Source organism: Kogia breviceps, chromosome 14 (genome assembly GCF_026419965.1).
Source record: "Kogia breviceps isolate mKogBre1 chromosome 14, mKogBre1 haplotype 1, whole genome shotgun sequence".
NCBI lineage: Eukaryota > Metazoa > Chordata > Mammalia > Artiodactyla > Physeteridae > Kogia > Kogia breviceps.
In genome coordinates this window covers 36,086,231-36,104,886 of record NC_081323.1, presented here as the reverse complement: position 1 = coordinate 36,104,886, position 18,656 = coordinate 36,086,231, and the positions used below count along the sequence as shown (strand labels likewise).

Below are 18,656 nucleotides of genomic sequence, written 5' to 3'. Positions count from 1 at the left end.
CACCATCTTGATTTTGACCCATGGGAGATGGAGAAAAGAAATCAACCAAATGCTTGTGACTGACAGAATTGTGGGATAATAATCTTGTGTTGCTTTAAGCAGCTAAGTTTGGGGTAATTTTCTAGGGAAGCAATAGAAAACTACTACAATGCTCCACATTGCCTCTTTCATGTCACCATGAAGAGCTCTCATTTACTCATTTAAAAAATATTTATTGAGGACCTATTATGTGCCAGGCACCATCTCAGGTGCTGGAGAGATAGCATGAGTAACACAAAAATGCCCTGTTTTCAGGGAGCATACTTTCACATGGAAGAAGACACCAAACAAATATGTTAGTTACATTGTAAATTATAAAGTGAGGAGATTGGTTCAAGATGGTGGAGTAGAAGGATGTGCTCCCACTGCCCCTTGCAAGAGTACTGGGGTCACGGATAACTGCTGAACAGTCATTGACAGGAGGACACAGGAACCCACCAAAAAGGATATCCCACATCCAAAGACAAAGGAGAAGACACAGTGAGATGATAGGAGGGGTGCAATCACAATAAAATCAAATCCCACAACTGCTGGGTGGCTGACTCACAAACTGGAGAACACTTATACCACAGAAGTCCACCAACAGGAATAAAGGTTCTGAACCCCACGTCAGGTTTCCCAACCTTTGCATCCAGCAATGGGAGGAGGAATTCCTAGAGAATCAGACTTTGAAGCCAGCGGGATTTGACTGCACGACTTTAACAGGACTGGGGGAAACAGAGACTCCACTCTTGGAGGGCACACACAAAGTAGTGTGTGCATCAGGACCCAGAGGAAGGAGCAGTGACACCATAGGAGACTAAACCAGACTTACCTGCTACTGTCAGAGGGTCTCCTGCAGAGGCAGGGGGTGGCTGTGGCTTGGCAGCAGAAGTTCTGGGAAGTACTCCTTGGTGTAAGCCCTCCAAGAGTTCACCATTAGGCTCACCAAAGAGCCCAGGTAGGCTCAAGTGTTGGATCGCCTCAGGCCAAAAAACCAATAGGGAGGGAACCCAGCCCCATCCATCAGCAGACAAGTGGATTAAAGTTTTATTGAGCTCTGCCCACCAGAGCAACATCTGGCTCTACCCACCACCAGTCCCTCCCATCAGGAAAACTGCACCAGCCTCTTAGATAGCCACATCTACCAGAGGGCAGAAAGCAGAAGCAAGAAGAACTACAATCCTGTAGCCTGTGGAACAAAAACCACATTCACAGAAAGATAGACAAGATGAAAAGGCAGAGGGCTATGTACCAGATGAAGGAACAAGATAAAAATGCAGAAAAACAACTAAATGAAGTGGAGATAGGCAATCTTCCAGAAAAAGAATTCAGAATAATGATAGTGAAGATGATCCAGGACCTTGGAAAAAGAACGGAGGCAAAGATCAAGAAGATGCAAGAAATGTTTAACAAAGACCTAGAAGAATTAAAGACAAAAAAGCAGAGATGAACAATACAATAACTGGAATGAAAACTACACTAGAAGGAATCAACTGAGGCAGAAGAACGGATAAGTGACCTGGAAGACAGAATGGTGGAATTCAATGCTGCGGAACAGAATAAAGAAAAAAGAATGAAAAGAAATGAAGACAGCCTAAGAGACCTCTGGAACAACATGAAACACAACAACATTTGCATTATAGGGGTCCCAGAAGGAGAAGAGAGAGAGAAAGGATCTGAGAAAATATTTGAAGAGATTATAGTTGAAAACTTCCCTAACATGGGAAACGAAATAGCCACCCAAGTCCAGGAAGTGCACACAGTCCCATACAGGATAAACCCAAGGAGAAACATGCCAAGACACAAAGCAATCAAATTGGCAAAAATTAAAGACAAAGAAAAATTATTGAAAGCAGCAAGGGAAAAATGCAAATAACACATAAGGGAATTCCCATAAGGTTAACAGCTGATTTCTCAGCAGAAGCTCTACAAGCCAGAAAGGAGTGGCATGACATATTTAAAGAGAGGAAAGGGAAGAACCTACAACTAAGATTACTCTACCCGGCAAGGATCTCATTCATATTCAATGGAGAAATCAAAAGCTTTACAGACAAGCAAAAGCTAAGAGAATTCAGCACCACCAAACCAGCTCTACAACAAATGCTAAAGGAACTTCTCTAAGCAAGAAACATAAGAGAAGGAAAAGACCTACAAGAACAACCTGAAACAATTAAGTAAATGGTAATAGGAACGCACATATCAATAATTACCTTAAATGTAAATGGATTAAATGCTCCCACCAAAAGACACAGACTGGCTGAATGGATACAAAAACAGGACCCATATATATGCTGTCTACAAGAGACCCACTTCAGACCTAGGGACACTTACAGGCTGAAAGTGAGGGGATGGAAAAAGATATTCCATGCAAATGGAAATCAGAAGAAAGCTGGAGTAGCAATTCTCATATCAGACAAAATAGACTTTAAAATAAAAACTATTACAAGAGACAAAGAAGGACACTATATAATGATCAAGGGATCGATCCATGAAGAAGATATAACAATTGTAAATATTTATGCACCCAACATAGGCGCACCTCAATACATAAGGCAAATACTAACAGCCATAAAAGGGGAAATCGACAGTAACACAATCATAGTAGGGGACTTTAACACCCCCCTGTCACCAATGGACAGATCATCCAAAATGAAAATAAATAAAGAAACACAAGCTTTAAATGATACATTATACAAGATGGATTTACTTGATATTTATAGGACATTCCATCCAAAAACAACAGAATACACATTTTTCTCAAGTGCCCATGGAACATTCTCCAGGATAGATCATATCTTGGGTCACAAATCTAGCCTTGGCAAATTTAAGAAAATTGAAATCGTATCAAGTATCTTTTCTGACCACAACGCTATGAGACTAGATATCAATTACAGGAAAAGATCTGTAAAAAATACAAGCACATGGAGGCTAAACAATACACTACTTAATAACGAAGTGATCACTGAAGAAATCAAAGAGGAAATCAAAAAGTACTTAGAAACAAATGACAATGGAGACACGACGACCCAAAACCTATGGGATACAGCAAAAGCAGTTCTAAGAGGGAAGTTTATAGCAATACAATCATACCTTAAGAAACAGGAAGCATCTCGAATAAACAACTTAACTTTGCACCTAAAGCAATTAGAGAAGGAAGAACAAAAACCCCCCAAATTTAGCAGAAGGAAAGAAATCATAAAGATCAGATCAGAAATTAATGAAAAAGAAATGAAGGAAACAATAGCAAAGATCAATAAAAGTAAAAGCTGGTTCTTTGAGAAGATAAATAAAATTGATAAACCATTAGCCAGACTCATCAAGAAAAAAAGGGAGAAGACTCAAATCAATAGAATTAGAAATGAAAAAGGAGATGTAACAACTGACTCTGCAGAAATACAAAAGACTATTAGAGATTACTACAAGCAACTCTATGGCAATAAAATGGACAACCTGGAAGAAATGGACAAATTCTTAGAAATGCACAACCTGCCAAGACTGAACCAGGAAGAAATAGAAAACATGAACAGACCAATCACAAGCACTGAAATTGAAACTGTGACTAAAAATCTTCCAACAAACAAAAGCCCAGGACCAGATGGCTTCACAGGCGAATTCTATCAAACATTTAGAGAAGAGCTAACACCTATCCTTCTGAAACTCTTCCAAAAGATAGCAGAGGTAGGAACACTCCCAAACTCATTCTACGAGGCCACCATCACCCTGATACCAAAGCCAGACAAAGACGTCACAAAGAAAGAAAACTATAGGCCAATATCACTGATGAACATAGATGCAAAAATCCTCAACAAAATACTAGCAAACAGAATCCAACAGCACATTAAAAGGATCATACACCATGATCAAGTGGGGTTTATTCCAGGAATGCAAGGATTCTTCAATATACGCAAATCAATCAACGTGATACACCATATCAACAAACTGAAGGAGAAAAACCATATGATCATCTCAATAGATGCAGAGAAAGCTTTTGACAAAATTCAACACCCATTTATGATAAAAACCCTGCAGAAAGTAGGCATAGAGGGAACTTTCCTCAATATAATAAAGGCAATATATGACAAACCCACAGCCAGCATTGTTCTCAATGGTGAAAAACTGAAACCATTTCCACTAAGATCAGGAACAAGACAAGGTTGCCCACTCTCACCACTCTTATTCAACATAGTTTTGGAAGTTCTAGCCACAGCAATTAGAGAAAATAAAGAAATAAAAGGAATCCAAATAGGAAAAGAAGAAGTAAAGCTGTCACTGTTTGCAGATGACATGATACTATACATAGAGAATCCTAAGGATGCTACCAGAAAACTACTAGAACTAATCAATGAATTTGGTAAAGTAGCAGGATACAAAGTTAATGCACAGAAATCTCTGGCATTCTTATACACTAATGATGAAAAATCTGAGAATGAAATTAAGAAAACACTCCCATTTACCATTGCAACAAAAAGAATAAAATATCTAGGAATAAACCTACCTAAGGAGACAAAAGACTTGTATGCAGAAAACTATAAGACACTGATGAAAGAAATTAAAGATGATACAAATAGGTGGAGAAATATACCATGTTCTTGGATTGGAAGAATCAACATAGTGAAAATGACTGTATTACCCAAAGCAATATACAGATTCAATGCAATCCCTATCAAATTGCCACTGGCATTTTTTACAGAACTAGAAAAAAGAATTTCACAATTTGTATGGAAACACAAAAGACCCCGAATAGCCAAAGCAATCTTGAGAACGAAAAATGGAGCTGGAGGAATCAGGCTCCCTGACTTCAGACTATATTACAGGGCCACAGTAATCAAGACAGTATGGTACTGGCACAAAAACAGAAATATAGATCAATGGAACAGGATAGAAAGCCCAGAGATAAACCCACACACATATGGTCACCTTATCTTTGATAAAGGAGGCAAGAATATACATTGGAGAAAAGACAGCCTCTTCAATAAGTGGTGCTGGGAAAACTGGACAGCTACCTGTAGAAGTATGAAATTAGAACACTCCCTAACACCATACACAAAAATAAACTCAAAATGGGTTAAAGACCTAAATGTAAGGCCAGACACTATCAAACTCTTAGAGGAAAACATAGGCAGAACACTCTATGACATCAATCACAGCAAGATCCTTTTTGACCCATCTCCTAGAGAAATGGAAATAAAAACAAAAATAAACAAATGGGATCTAATGAAACTTAAAAGGTTTTGCACAGCAAAGGATACCATAAACAAGACCAAAAGACAACCCTCAGAATGGGAGAAAATATTTGCAAATGAAGCAACTGACAAAGGATTAATATCCAAAATTTATAAGCAACTCATGCAGCTCAATAACAAAAAAACAAACAGCCCAATCCAAAAATGGGCAGAAGAACTAAATAGACATTTCTCCAAAGAAGATATACAGATAGCCAACAAACACATGAAAGAATGCTCAACATCATTAATCATTAGAGAAATGCAAATCAAAACTACAATGAGATATCATCTCACACCGGCCAGATTGGCCATCATCAAAAACTCTAGAAACAATAAATGCTGGAGAGGGTGTGGAGAAAAGGGAACCCTCTTGCACTGCTGGTGGGAATGTAAACTGATACAGCCACTATGGAGAACAGTATGGAGGTTCCTTAAAAAACTACAAATAGAACTACCATATGACCCAGCAATCCCACTACTGGGCATATACCCTGAGAAAACCATAATTCAAAAAGAGTCATGTACCAAAATGTTTATTGCAGCTCTATTTACGATAGCCAGGACATGGAAGCAACCTAAGTGTCCATCAACAGATGAATGGATAAGGAAGATGTGGCACATATATACAATGGAATATTACTCAGCCATAAAAAGAAATGAAACTGAGTTATTTGTAATGAGGTGGATAGACCTGGAATCTGTCATACAGAGTGAAGTAAGTCAGAAGGACAAAAACAAATACCGTATGCTAACACATATATATGGAATCTAAAAAAAAAAAAAAAAAAAATGTCATGAAGAGATTAGTGGTAGGATGGGAATAAAACACAGACCTACTAGAGCATGGACTTGAGGATATGGGGAGGGGGAAGGGTAAGCTGTGACGATGTGAGAGAGTGGCAGGGACATATACACACTACCAAATGTAAATTAGATAGCTAGTGGGAAGCTACAGCATAGCACAGGGAGTTCATCTCTGTATTTAGTGACCACCTAGAGGGGTGGGATAGGGAGGGTGGAAGGGAGGGTGACAAAAGAGGGAAGAGTTATGGGAACATATGTATATGTATAACTGATTCACTTTGTTGTAAAAGAGAAACTAACACACTATTGTAAAACAAAAATAAACAAATGGGACCTAATGAAACCTAAAAGCTTTTGCACAGCAAAGGAAACTACAAATAATATGAAAAGGCAACCCTCAGAATGGGAGAAAATATTTGCAAACGAATCATCGGACAAGGGATTAACCTCCAAAATATATAAACAGCTCATACAGCTCAATATTTAAAAAAAATAATAATAAGCTTCTGCTTTTGTGTTGCTGGGAACCTGGATGCAGCATGTGTTGAAAGGAACATATTGAGAGGCCTCATGCAGAAGGAGAGGCCCTGAGCTGACAAGGGGGAAGGAAGCTCAGTTGGTGCATCCCCCAGTTCGCCCTCCAACTAAGTTCAGCAAACCAGTGACTACCAGTGAGAGCAGCAGGAAAACCAGTCAGAGAAGCCAAGTCTCACTGACAGAGTTGTGAGCAAATAAAACAGTTGTTGTCAAAGCTGCTCAGATTTGGGGCAGTTTGTTATTCTGTGATATGTGAAAGAAAGAACCCAAGAATTTTGGTCTGAGTATCCAGAAGAACAGAGTGAGCATTAGCTAGATGAAGTAGGCAGGTAGTTAACAGGTTTGAGGAGAAATCTTGGGTGGAAAGATTAAAATCTTACTACTCCTAAATGGAATGAAGCACTGCTGGATTTTCCAAGGCCAGAAAAGGCCATTTTAGGAGCAACTCTTTGGATCTTCAAGATAATAGCCACAGCAGAGGGTAAAGGAATTGTTTAGATTCTTTTCTTTCCAGTTTCTGAAGCTCTGTTGACAATCAGTGAAACCCCCATGGCAGTTTGAGGTAGAGAAACCCTCGCCCAGTTTTTGTGGCTTTGCCACTGTGGTTTCAGGGCTTCAAGGACTCTATCATGTAAAGGAGAAACCACGGTGCTTGCTTTCCCTCCCGCTTTCCACAACTGGTCACGAAGAACCACCCTGGGCTTGGCTGATGGGCTTCTGGAAGCTGAGTGTGCAGCCTTGGAGGAAGGCGCTTGCCAGTTTTCGATGTAATCCTTCCTGTGGCCGTACACTTCAGAGACAGCAGCGTGTGGGAAAAGAAAAACTGCCTGGTCAATTTGGTTAGCCTGTGGGTCTCTGATGATACACATCTGGGCTAATACCTTGTGAATTTTCCGCAAATGAAGTGTTGGGGAAAGGCAGTATATTGCTTAAGAATTCTAACTCTCCCAGAATAAATATTAATGTAAAAGGATCGCTTGTATGTTGCCAACCTCCCGCTCACTCACTCCCACCTGTAGCCCACGACATTCACCCACCCACACCTCCTTCCCACATTTACCAGCTAAAGTCAAATTCATTGTACACACAAAGGCTTATCTTCTGGGTTCAACCTTTTCTTGGGCCAGTTCCTGGGAGGGAGGAGTGGCTTCCATCCATCATCCCTCTGTAGATCCTCAAGCCCATGACCCACCACTGCAACCCTAAGGAGGGCAAGGAGATGAGGCATCACGGCACAAAGGGATTCACAATGTTGAGCAATTATAGGGTTTATGTCAGAGTAAAGTTGATGGGTTTGACTTAATGAACATTTTGTTTTAAGAAAAATGTTAGGTGGCAATGCTTAAAAATTTAATTATATACCAAAGGGGAAAGGAAGGTGAGGGATAAATTAGGAGTTTGGGATGAACAGATACACACTACTCTATGTAAAATAGGTAACCAACAAGGACCTACTGTATAGCACAGGGAACTATACTCAATATTTTGTAATAACCTGTAAGGGAACAGAATCTGAAAAATATATGTGTACCTGAATCACCGTGCTGTACACCTGAAACTAACACAACATTGTAAATCAACTATACCTCAAAAAAAAAAAAAAAAAAAAGGAAATCTGAAAAAGAAATTTAACCATAAAATTATGTTAAGGATATCCAGGCTTAAGAGATGGCATCCTGGAAACAGGTGTCATATGAGGTTGTTATAGCCTGGTCAACATGTAGATGTGTTCACAACACAGAGACGCTGACAACACTGCTTTGGTCTCTTCAAGTCATAACACACCTTTGGCCATGGTTTCTTCCAATTACCATCAACACAATTCCAGGCCATTTCCCCTAAGGCATCCATCAACCCATGACGACCTGCTGCTGCTCAGCTTCTGTTCATTCCCACCTCCTTAAAACCTTTCTCCCGCCTCCAGGGGTCTAATGACTGTCAGCACTGACTTAGTCATAAACTTCCACCTTCGTGGTACTACCAGCCTTATCACCTGGAGAATGTCCCCCGGATGTTACGGATGAAGACAGCTCATGAGGAGCCCAGGCAGGAGGAGAGTCCCCGGGGTGGGGGGTGGCAGCAGGTGCACTAGCAGACCAGTGAGTCTACCCTCCGCAGGAGAGAGTATAAAGGCCCTCCAAGGCTTCCTGACCAAAAGCATACGGAACAGAATGAAGCTTAGTTTCAAGTTCCTCAGCAGCAACCCTAAGACAAGGAGTCGAGAGCAAGTAGTCCATCTGGGAGATGATTCCAGGAAACACAGGTTGGGGGTGGGGAAGTGTACAGGGAAGGGAAGAAAGCCAATACATGGTGTATTTATAAGTCAGTGACCACAGGGGGCAACTGAAGCTTACAATCTCTCAAAAACAGTGTGAAACACATGCCTCGGAATTACCCCACCCAAGAAGCAAGGGCGCTCCTTGTATATTTATACACCAACTTCTCTTCACTTGTTGAGAGCTGCCTCTGGGGGTGCTGGTTCCCTGGACTTCTGGCCCGCTGCGTGCAGGGACAGAGCAGCTTTCCACGGTTCCAGAGAAAGTCCTCAGGCACAGAGGTGCACATGTGAGCCTGTAAAAGTGGTCTGGGGCTCTGTGAAATAGAAGATCCATGGGCAATGACAGTGATCTGTTCCAGGACACCTGCTGAGTTGGCTAAGACCTTACCTCAGTGCTCACTGCATGGACCTGTGGCCTCAGAGAATGGATGCTGAAAATGTACTGTCAGTACTGTGATCAGTTTATAAAAGTTTTAGGATAAAATACATGTATTCATATCCATATATGAATTAGCTAAGCCAGCATTGTATGGGGAAGTAGCAAATGAGGTATGTGTAACCCTATAGTTTTGGACAGCTTTCCATGACATTATTAAGTGAAAATTGAAGGTTATATAACCCCACTTGGGGGTTCAATACAATCCCATTTTTGTGTTAAAAGCACAGAAAATTTATATATGAGAAGAGTCTTTAAGAACAGAAACTAAGGGACTTCCCTGGTGGTCCAGTGGTTTAGACTCCACGCTTCCATTGCAGGGGGCATGAGTTTGATCCCTGGTCGGGGAAATAAGATCCCACAAGCCTCGTGGCTTGGCCAAAAAAGAAAAAAAAAAGAATAGACGCTAAAGGTTACAAGCTAAGGTGTTAATAACTGTTGTCTCTAGGGAAGTGGGGTTATGAGTTACATTTTTTGTTGTGTTTCTTTATTTTCTAAGTTTTTGTAATAAGCATGGATTGCTTTTATAACCATGACCAGATTTTTTAAAATTCACAATAATGAAATATAATTTCAAGATATGAGAATAGTTCCAGTACTTTTCTAAATCTTCCTTTCTTCCTTCCCTCACACCCTCCCCATCTGTTACAACAGAGTAACCGTACTTATTTCAGGTAACTGGTATGAACATCACCACTCTCAAACATGGGAGAAGATGAAGAATTCGGCACAAAAGGCTTTTGAGCAACCAAAAGAGATGTCCTTACGTCTATAAACTAAAACTCATCCATTTTGCTCACAGACAAGCATCTCAGACTAGCAAGCATCAGGGGCTTGTTTATATGTTCTTCGTACATAGTTCTAACAGACATTGGCATCTGCGTTCAAGTTCACGTTTAGAAGAGGCATTTAGACGATGAGAAAGGGCCCACCACAGGCAGACACACAGGAAGCAGGGAGAGGTGGCAGAGGTGACAAGCGAGGACAGAGCCCAGACAAGGCTGACACACCTGTCAGTCAGCACAGGGACTCCTTAGGGTAGAGCACACACCCTCCGCCTCCTCATCAAGTGCGGAAGACACCCGTTTCCAAACTCAGAGCAGGATCACAGTGACAGCCTTGAGGCATCCAGGCCAGGCTTAACTGTACCCAAGAGAACCAAACATCCAATGCTCAGGCCTTAAAATGAAATAGAATACAGGCCTATAGTTAGGATCATCCACATTAAAAGTGGGTACCTTCAAACACAGCTTCAGAGTCTTGGTGATATAGGCCAGACTAGGGAATGAGGTTACATTCTTATCTGTTTCTATCTTTCCTACTTTTGTGTGAAACGAAGTTGATTTTATATCTGTCAGTACCTTCTGGTTCCAGTATCTCTTCTTTAACATCTGATCTTACAATTAAGATTTCTTGCCTCCATGACCCTTCGACTTTTTTTCCTCCTGGTTTCATAATATTCCTTAAATTAAAAAAAAAAAAAAATTAGAAATTGGAGACTAAAGTCCTAACAAACTGTTTTTGGAGGGGCTGTGTTCTTTTATACTGACCCTTTAAATCTCTTCATAAAAGGGGTGTTTAACAAGCCCAAACTTTTAAATATGAACAGAATAAAGTCAAAAGGAGATGAAAGAAATGGCATTCCTGGTGAAATAGGTCAGATGATTTTCAGACTCCAAAGTGTCCTGATAGTTTTATGTGATCCAATCCAGTTCCTGAAAAAACCCTGCCAACAGGTAACAGGTCTTTGAAAGCTTTTGAAGCCAAAGGCTCCCCACCAGCCAGCCCATCTCTTACTAAGTTCTCAGCCTCATTAAGAATGAGAAACAGATACCACGGCACCAACCTGTCTACGAGAACACAGCGAGACAAATGTAATTGCCTGTACGAGGAATATAAGTCAGCAACTCCCAAAGCATTCATATTTACACCCACTCCATTTTGGTTGTCTTTCCTTTATAATTTGCCCATACATTGATGTCAAGTGTATAATTTCATCTGGGGCTTTATCAGTTACCGCCCAGAGCCATGATTATATGGTGCAGGGAACTTCCTCCCCCTGAGCGAGTCTATCTTTAGTATCTTCTTAATAGTTACTTCTTACATGTAAAATCAAAAGGAAAGTCTTGGTTTTCTTACGTGGCTCCAGAGTCACTAAATATAACATTTAGAAGCAATTTATCAACTGAAACCATTGACTTTTCAGCTGCCACTACCATTTCTCAAAGGAAAGTGTTCTTATTCCTTCCCTTGGTTATTTTTTATCAAATTACAATGAAAATTTTAGGGACTTCTGTATTGACCATTCAATCATGTACTAAGTTCATCTTTCATCTCGCTGGTGTCCAGCCTAATTAAATAGAGATGAAACTGAATTTTGACTACTCAGAACCACAGCAAGAGGCATAAAGGTATGACTTCCAGAAGAAGTAACTTTTTACAAAGAACAGCTCTCCAATCTACGATTCAAAAGATAATTTATTAGGCTGAGAAGAGGAGTCACACACTATACCCAGTAATATGTTTCTTTTATTTTTGTGCCTTTATCTTAAAAATATATTTAAACGAGAAACAAAGATAATATTGAATTTTCCCATAAATTTTGCTTTCTTATTTACAGTGTTACATTGTAAATAACATTCCATTATACACAAATTAAGGACTGTGCATTACTGTATGTTCTCTTTACATATTCTTTCATAATATATAGTACACACAGCTCGAAGCTATGCAGTATTTAAGCTTAGAAAAGCTTGAGGAAAGAAGTACAAACTTTATCAATAAGACTATTACTTAAAAAGGTTCTGACCTTAATTCTCTGCTAGATTGTTTCACTGAAACCATTCTTTGTTAAAGAAAAATGCCCCATATGAGGGATGAGAACAACAGTTTAAGTTACCATAGGATCCACTTAAACTGGCTAACAAATAAAAACACTTTGTTACTAGCACTGATATCAAATGGAGCATGGCCACTGTCAGTCATTTCAACAAGTAGATTTACTCTGCAGTTCCGACACGTTATATCAAAGACAGTTGGTACCTTTTTGTGAAATCAACAATGTTTCCTGCAACTTTAGGTTTTACTTGTAAACAGTTAAAGCACACATTTTGGGAAGATGATTTAATCATTCCTGGTCTGAGGTTACACAATAAGGAGGAGTTTCTATTTCATCGAAGGAGAAGCAAGCATACGCACTGCGCGCGCGCACGGGCACGCGCACACGTACGCACACACATACACAGTCCCGCTCATCTGCCCAAGACGCGCGTGTCACCAAGCGCTAACTACAGCAGCACTAGTGTCGCGAGCGATGCACGAGGCTGCGACAGGAATTATAAAACGAGGAAGATAAAACATCCAACTTCGGTTAAAACCCTGCGAAGCTCGGGTTCTGAAATGCCGCTCAGATGCTCTGTGTTCAGCCTGAAGGTTCAGTTCACTGGGCTCTCCAGGCGGCAGACCCCACCTTCAATCGCCACGGACTGTCCGGCTACTGCACCGGGAGGGAGTCTGGAAATGTGAGTCTGCAGAGGAGGAGACGGAAGACTGTTAGAGGTGCCAGCTGTGTCCCCCTGACGTGCGACAAAGGCGGAGGAAACACCAGAGCATCTTGGCTTCTCTTTGCTTCTGAGCATCTACAGGCTGTGCTGGCGGGTAACTCAGGTGCAGACAGATCCCGTTTGTCCAAATCTCAGGGGATATTAACTGAGTACCTACTACCTGCCAAGCACAGCCCTGGTAGCTGGAGATAGAGACCAGGACATCCCAGGCCCCCAGGAGCACAGAGCTTACAGTTTAGTCACACTCAGAACAAGAGTGGTTTTAAGGCCACCTGTGTTGAGCATATTCCAGTTACCTGAAAACTACCAGTTGATATACATTTTGTCCTCTGAACATTCAAAGCAACTGAGAATACACGATTCATGTTTATTCCCTCAATTTACTCCTTAAAGGATTTAAATAGCTTACAAAAATCAGATCACTCAACCTCAAGTAAGTGAGGCAATTAAAAAAAAAAAGAAAAATAAGAACTTACAAAAATGAGTTAAATAAAACAGGCATGAGTTAACACACAAAATCTAGCCTTAGTTCTGTCCCCATGCTGGAGGCAGACTGCTGCCCTGTCTCGGAGCTTCCCACTGGCCAAGACCAGGCAGGGGTCCACATGGTATAACGGGATCACACAAACCAACCACTCAAAGGAGAAAACCGTTCCCGGCACAGAGTCCAAGGAGCCATTCCTCTTGTAGGGCTTCACCCACAGCAGGTACTGTGTATAGTGGATGAGTGAAGACAGCAGTTGTACAACAAGGAGCTTTGTAGGGCTGAGCATTACAGCATCACTCAAAGGAGGCCAGCAGGAAAAGCTCTTCCACAAGGGGTCAGGACCACGTCAGCCAGGAATTCCTTTTTTTGATGATCTGGCTTAATCCGGGGATAGATAAATGTCGGAGTTTCTAAGAAGAACAGAGGGGCTGTATATCCTTCAGGTAATCCTCTCTGATTCTGCTTCTCCACACAAGCTTTTCCTGAGGACTGAACCCAAGGGAGTTCAAGTCCCAGAGTGAACTTGCTGGATGCAGCTGGTGAGGTGGCCAAGCCTGGGGTGGGTCTGACATCCTCTCATGCAACCAAAAATAAGGCAAGCATATGCTTTAGATGGAGCAACAGGTAAGCTACCTGGTTTTAGTTTGATGGTGGGTACTGTTCTTGGGTCTCACTGCACAAGTCCTATTAGAGGAGCTGACATAAGTCAGCAATTTGGAAAGCTCTGGAGAGCAGAAAATGTTCTCTGGGTACTTAGTGTTTCTGTACGCAAGGCAGGAAGCCACCTGCAACCTCCAGGAGGGAGGCCTGTCAACTTTGGGGTGGAGAGCTGGGCAAGGCAGTCCATGTGGCACCTCCTGGGAGGTGAGTATCACTGAGTTTGGTCACCAGGCTCACGCCTCTGGGCACCCTGTCCCAGAATCTGGCCTTGTTATAGCATCTGAAGGCTGTTTAGTACATCTTATTACATCTTATAAGTATGGATATATTATACCCGAGAAGTCCACAGTAAGACACACTTGTGGATCTTTCATTTCTTGTGATGTCTTATTAACCTAGCCGGAGAAGTTTGAAGAGGACGTGTTGTTTGATTCTGCTACCCAGCAGCCCTTGTCACAGCAGGCACAAAACGCTCAGATCCACAACTCCCAGGGCTCAGTGTTGATGGGGCCCTTTTATTCTTTCAGGGATTCATTAACATGAGGTCAAAGAATTTTTTCCTCAGGCATCATTCATCGATTAAAAAAAAAAAAAAGTTCTAAACAAAGGCAATCCCTGAGAGAGGAGAAGCCCCTTAGTCTATCTCATCTCTCATCTCAGCCTCCTCAGCCATGAAATAGTCACATGGCTAGGACAGGGATCAAGAATGTGGAAAACAATATGGTGGTTCCTCAAAAAATTAAACACAGAATTGTAATACGATCCAACAATTCCACTTCAGGGTATATACCCAAAACAAGTAAAAGCAGGGACTCGTATATTTGTACACAATGCTCATAGCAGCATTATTCACAATAAGCAAAACGTAGAAGCAACCCAAATGTCCATCAACAGATAAATAAACAAAACATGGTCTATACATACAGTGGTATATTATTCAGCTTTAAAAAGAAATGACATTCTGACACATGGTACAACATGGATCAACTTTGAAGATACTAAGTCAATGAAATAAGCCAGCCAGACACAAAAGGACAAATATTGCATGATTCCACTTATATGAGGTACCTAGAAGTCAAATTCACAGGACAGAAAGCAGAATGGTGGTTCCCAGGGGCTGGGGGTAGGTAGAATTATGGAGTCATTACTTAATAGGCACACAGTCTCAGTTTGAGAAGGTGAAAAGTTCTGGAGATGGACGGTGGTGATGGTTGCACAACAATGTGAATGTACTAAATGCCACTGCACAGTACACCCAAAATGGTTAAAATAGTAAACTTTATGCTATGTATATTTTAGCACAATTTTTTAAAAAAAGAAGAAAGCAGAAATGACCATTTCTTCCTGGTCCAGAACTGTATTCTATAAGATGGCATTAAGAGAAGAGGTTATCTAGGAGTGAATCCATGATGCAGACCCCAATGGAGAAATATTAACACCAGGTTCTGTTCACAAATAGGTTGAAAATGTCCAATCAGGTTACTTAAGATATCTGTCCCTAAAAGTGAAGCTCACAGGAAACTCCATCCTCACGTTTCCCAGAGATTCAGAGAGAATCCAGTGAGACTTCCTGGCAGGCCTGGTGGTCCAGGCACCAGAGGCAACAGAGAATAAATTAATTGTTAAAAGACCAAAGAGCGACCATATGTCCAAGCAGACAGCCTGCAACTTGACCAGGGGGATGTCAGTCTTAAAGCAACTGATTTTTCTGCTGAGCATTCAAAAGACCCAGGACTAGAAGGAAGAAACTGCTGTCCCACAGACCAGGGGACTTGATAGCAATCCTCTGAGATTTACAGAAACACAGATGGCCAATCGAAACTTACCTCTAACACTCCTACCCCCACCAAGTTTACGACAGAAAAGCATCTAAATAAACTGAGCTAAACCACAAATTGTCAAGGAGAGTTAGGATGGAAAAGAAAAAAGAACTGGAAAAGATGACAAAGGTCTTGAGATATTTATTAATGGTGCATGGGCAAAATACTTCAAAAATACATTGAGATTTGTATAAATTGAGCTGTTTACATAAGACAGAAATGCTCAACCAGACAAACAAGTTGTTAAGATTAACTTCTCAGGATTACTGCTTCCCTAAATTATCATCTAGTCAAGGGGGATTTTGCAATTACAAAACACACTGGCATGATTTTGGTGTTGAGGGGAATAGAATGGTTAACCGTCCAAATGTATGTCAACACTTCACCAGTTTCATCAATCAACATGGTCTTCTGACTCATCGGAAAATAAGTAACCTTTGTCTGAAAAAGTTTGAGCCAAGATGTATTTGAAGCTTTCTGTGGAAATTTCAATGGAGCATCAAATCATATTATAAACAGTGGGGGCTGTTTAAGAGAATATTTTATATGAGTGTTTATCTCTAAAAGTTCTTTTGGAGAAGTGGGTTTGAATTCCTTGAGCCTAAAAATGTCTGTGGACAGTTCACCACTGTCTACGATGAACTTGTATGCCAGCATTTAAAAGTGCAATAAAGTATTTTATATTGGGTGTATAAGGACTGTGCAGACTCTAGGGTGTCCTACAAGCATAAGACCGTAACAAGGTGTCTTTAAAACCATTTAAGTAACAGTGTACTTTTATTGGAATTTGGAACTAATGAGAAATAGCACATGAAAATGGTAGATGCCAGAGCAGCAGCATTTTGGGTATTCTCCCTCCATTCCTTCCAAATGCCTCACTCATACACCTCTCTAACGAGGATTCCATGTCTCTAATATCCTTTTTGGTTCTTTCTCTGGGAAAGACTTCCTTGACTGGATCTTCCTCTCGATCTAGAAGCCCTCCTTCTAGCTCCTACAGCTCCCAGCTGAGCATTTCACATCTTGTGACTTAACTGTCCGGGTTTGGTTTCTTTTGAATTTTTGAGTCTCTGTAATTGGAAGCCAGCTGGAGGCAGGAGTTTGTCATACACTCCCCTCTGTACTCCCTGCACCTGTCAAAGTGTCTGACACAAAGGCACACTCTGGAAATGCTCACTGAGTGGAGAAGTGACTGAAGTATACCCTTCAGGGCTATGTTTATGTACGAAGAATCTCAGGTGTTTTAACTCGTGTGACCAGTCAGTTTGGTTGAAAAGTCAATCACACTAGTTTGTTATAGTAAAGATTATTTTTAAATAGATTTTTTAAAAGTATGGACTGACTCCATTTTCCCACTTTCCAAGTGATTATGCTTTTACAATGGAGACAGAGCCTTAGATTCCGCAGATGCTAACAGTGCCACACCAGTGGAACCCAATGGCCTTGGAGTTAGAACTCTCTGCTTTCTTGCTAATTCCCTGAGTTGACCAGACAGATCCTTGAGGTTAACACTCCTAGAAGAAATATCACCTTGTAAATTACAAAGCCAATAGTCTTAGGGCTGTATCTTTCTATAAAACCAAATACATTGCATAATAACATATTTAGCCTGAAGACTTCAAAATGAGAAAGTGAAAGAAAAAAAAATACAGAAATTATATAATTGCTTGATGTCCTAATCACAATCTAAGTAGTAGCTGAGACTTCCTATCTTTCATACTCGTGTCTTTAAATCTTTTGAGAACACCTTAGTGACTGCTTTTTGTGGTTTCCAGGAAAACTACAAGTATACAACTTAATTTTGAAAGTCTCAAAGCCTTCATTTAGTGGTTATATTTTAATCCATCTTTCCACTCATGGGAGAGTTGCTTGAGATCTGCCACAACAGTCAAGGGAAGATTCTCTTAAACAAGTTATTATCCTCCTTTGGTGGGGTCAGGAACATAACATCTAGACAAAAACAGCTCAAAAAAAAAAAAAAAAAAGCTCTTGGAAATATTTTATTCATTAGTTTCATAATTCTGAGAGTTTGGTTGTTTTGCCTTTAAAAAAAAAAACAGTTTTTTCATTGATCAGTGGCTAAGAAAGTGCATGTAGCATACAACATATAGTGTCCAATTCTAAAGTTAATCTACAAAGGCAGTTTATCATAAGGGCTATGTGCATGGGTTACCAGATCAGAGCACCTTGAATTCTGGGCCATCTCTTCTTCCTGGACACAAAGCTGGACGACATTTCCCAGGCTTCTTTGCAGTTAGATGTGGCTGTGTGACTGCAATCAGGCTGATGGACTGAAGTGATGTGTGCCACTACCAGGCCTGGCAGGAAATCTTACAAACCATTCTCCATGTGCTTTCTCTGATGACCTGAGGCCTAGGTGATGTAAGGAGCTTGGGACCCTGAATCATAATTTGGAAGAGAGTCCTCTACCAATCAGAAACCCCAATTTGTATTTTATGTGAATGAGAAACATGCTTCTTATTGTGTTTGAACAACTATACACATATATTCTGGGGTTTGCTTGTTACAGCAGCTGGAGTTATCTTTAACAACGATTCCATCCGGGCCTCTGCACTTGCTATGTAACCTCTGCTGGTTACTTAAACTTCTCAGGACCCCACCTCTAAAATAGCTATACAGTAAGTCCCCTACATATGAACCTTCAACTTGTGAACTTTCAAAGATGCGAACGTGTGTTCGCATGTAATTACGTAAGTTAGTTCATGTGCCTGGCGTACACTGTCACATGCGTGCATCCTCTGCAAGGGGTTGTGTTTTTGTGTACTTTACTGTGCAGTACTGTATAGAGTACTGTAGTATAGTAT

General features: G+C 40.8%; 1 protein-coding gene across 13 annotated transcripts in view; it reads right to left on the bottom strand.

Annotated features, from left to right (window-relative positions):
• TASP1 (taspase 1) overlaps positions 1-18,656 on the bottom strand; it is a 374,267-nt gene that overhangs the window by 122,642 nt on the left and 232,969 nt on the right. For 4 of the 13 annotated variants that reach the window (XR_010836312.1, XM_067011981.1, XM_067011987.1 and 1 more), the window contains one exon: positions 11,813-12,828. The exons of the other annotated variants lie outside the window; for them this stretch is intronic. Coding sequence is in view for 3 of the 4 variants with exons in the window: in XM_067011981.1 (XP_066868082.1) it covers positions 12,736-12,828 (93 nt within the window). In the remaining variant the exon portion in view is untranslated. Of the gene's footprint in view, positions 1-11,812; positions 12,829-18,656 lie in introns of those variants that run through there. 13 annotated transcript variants of the gene reach the window in all.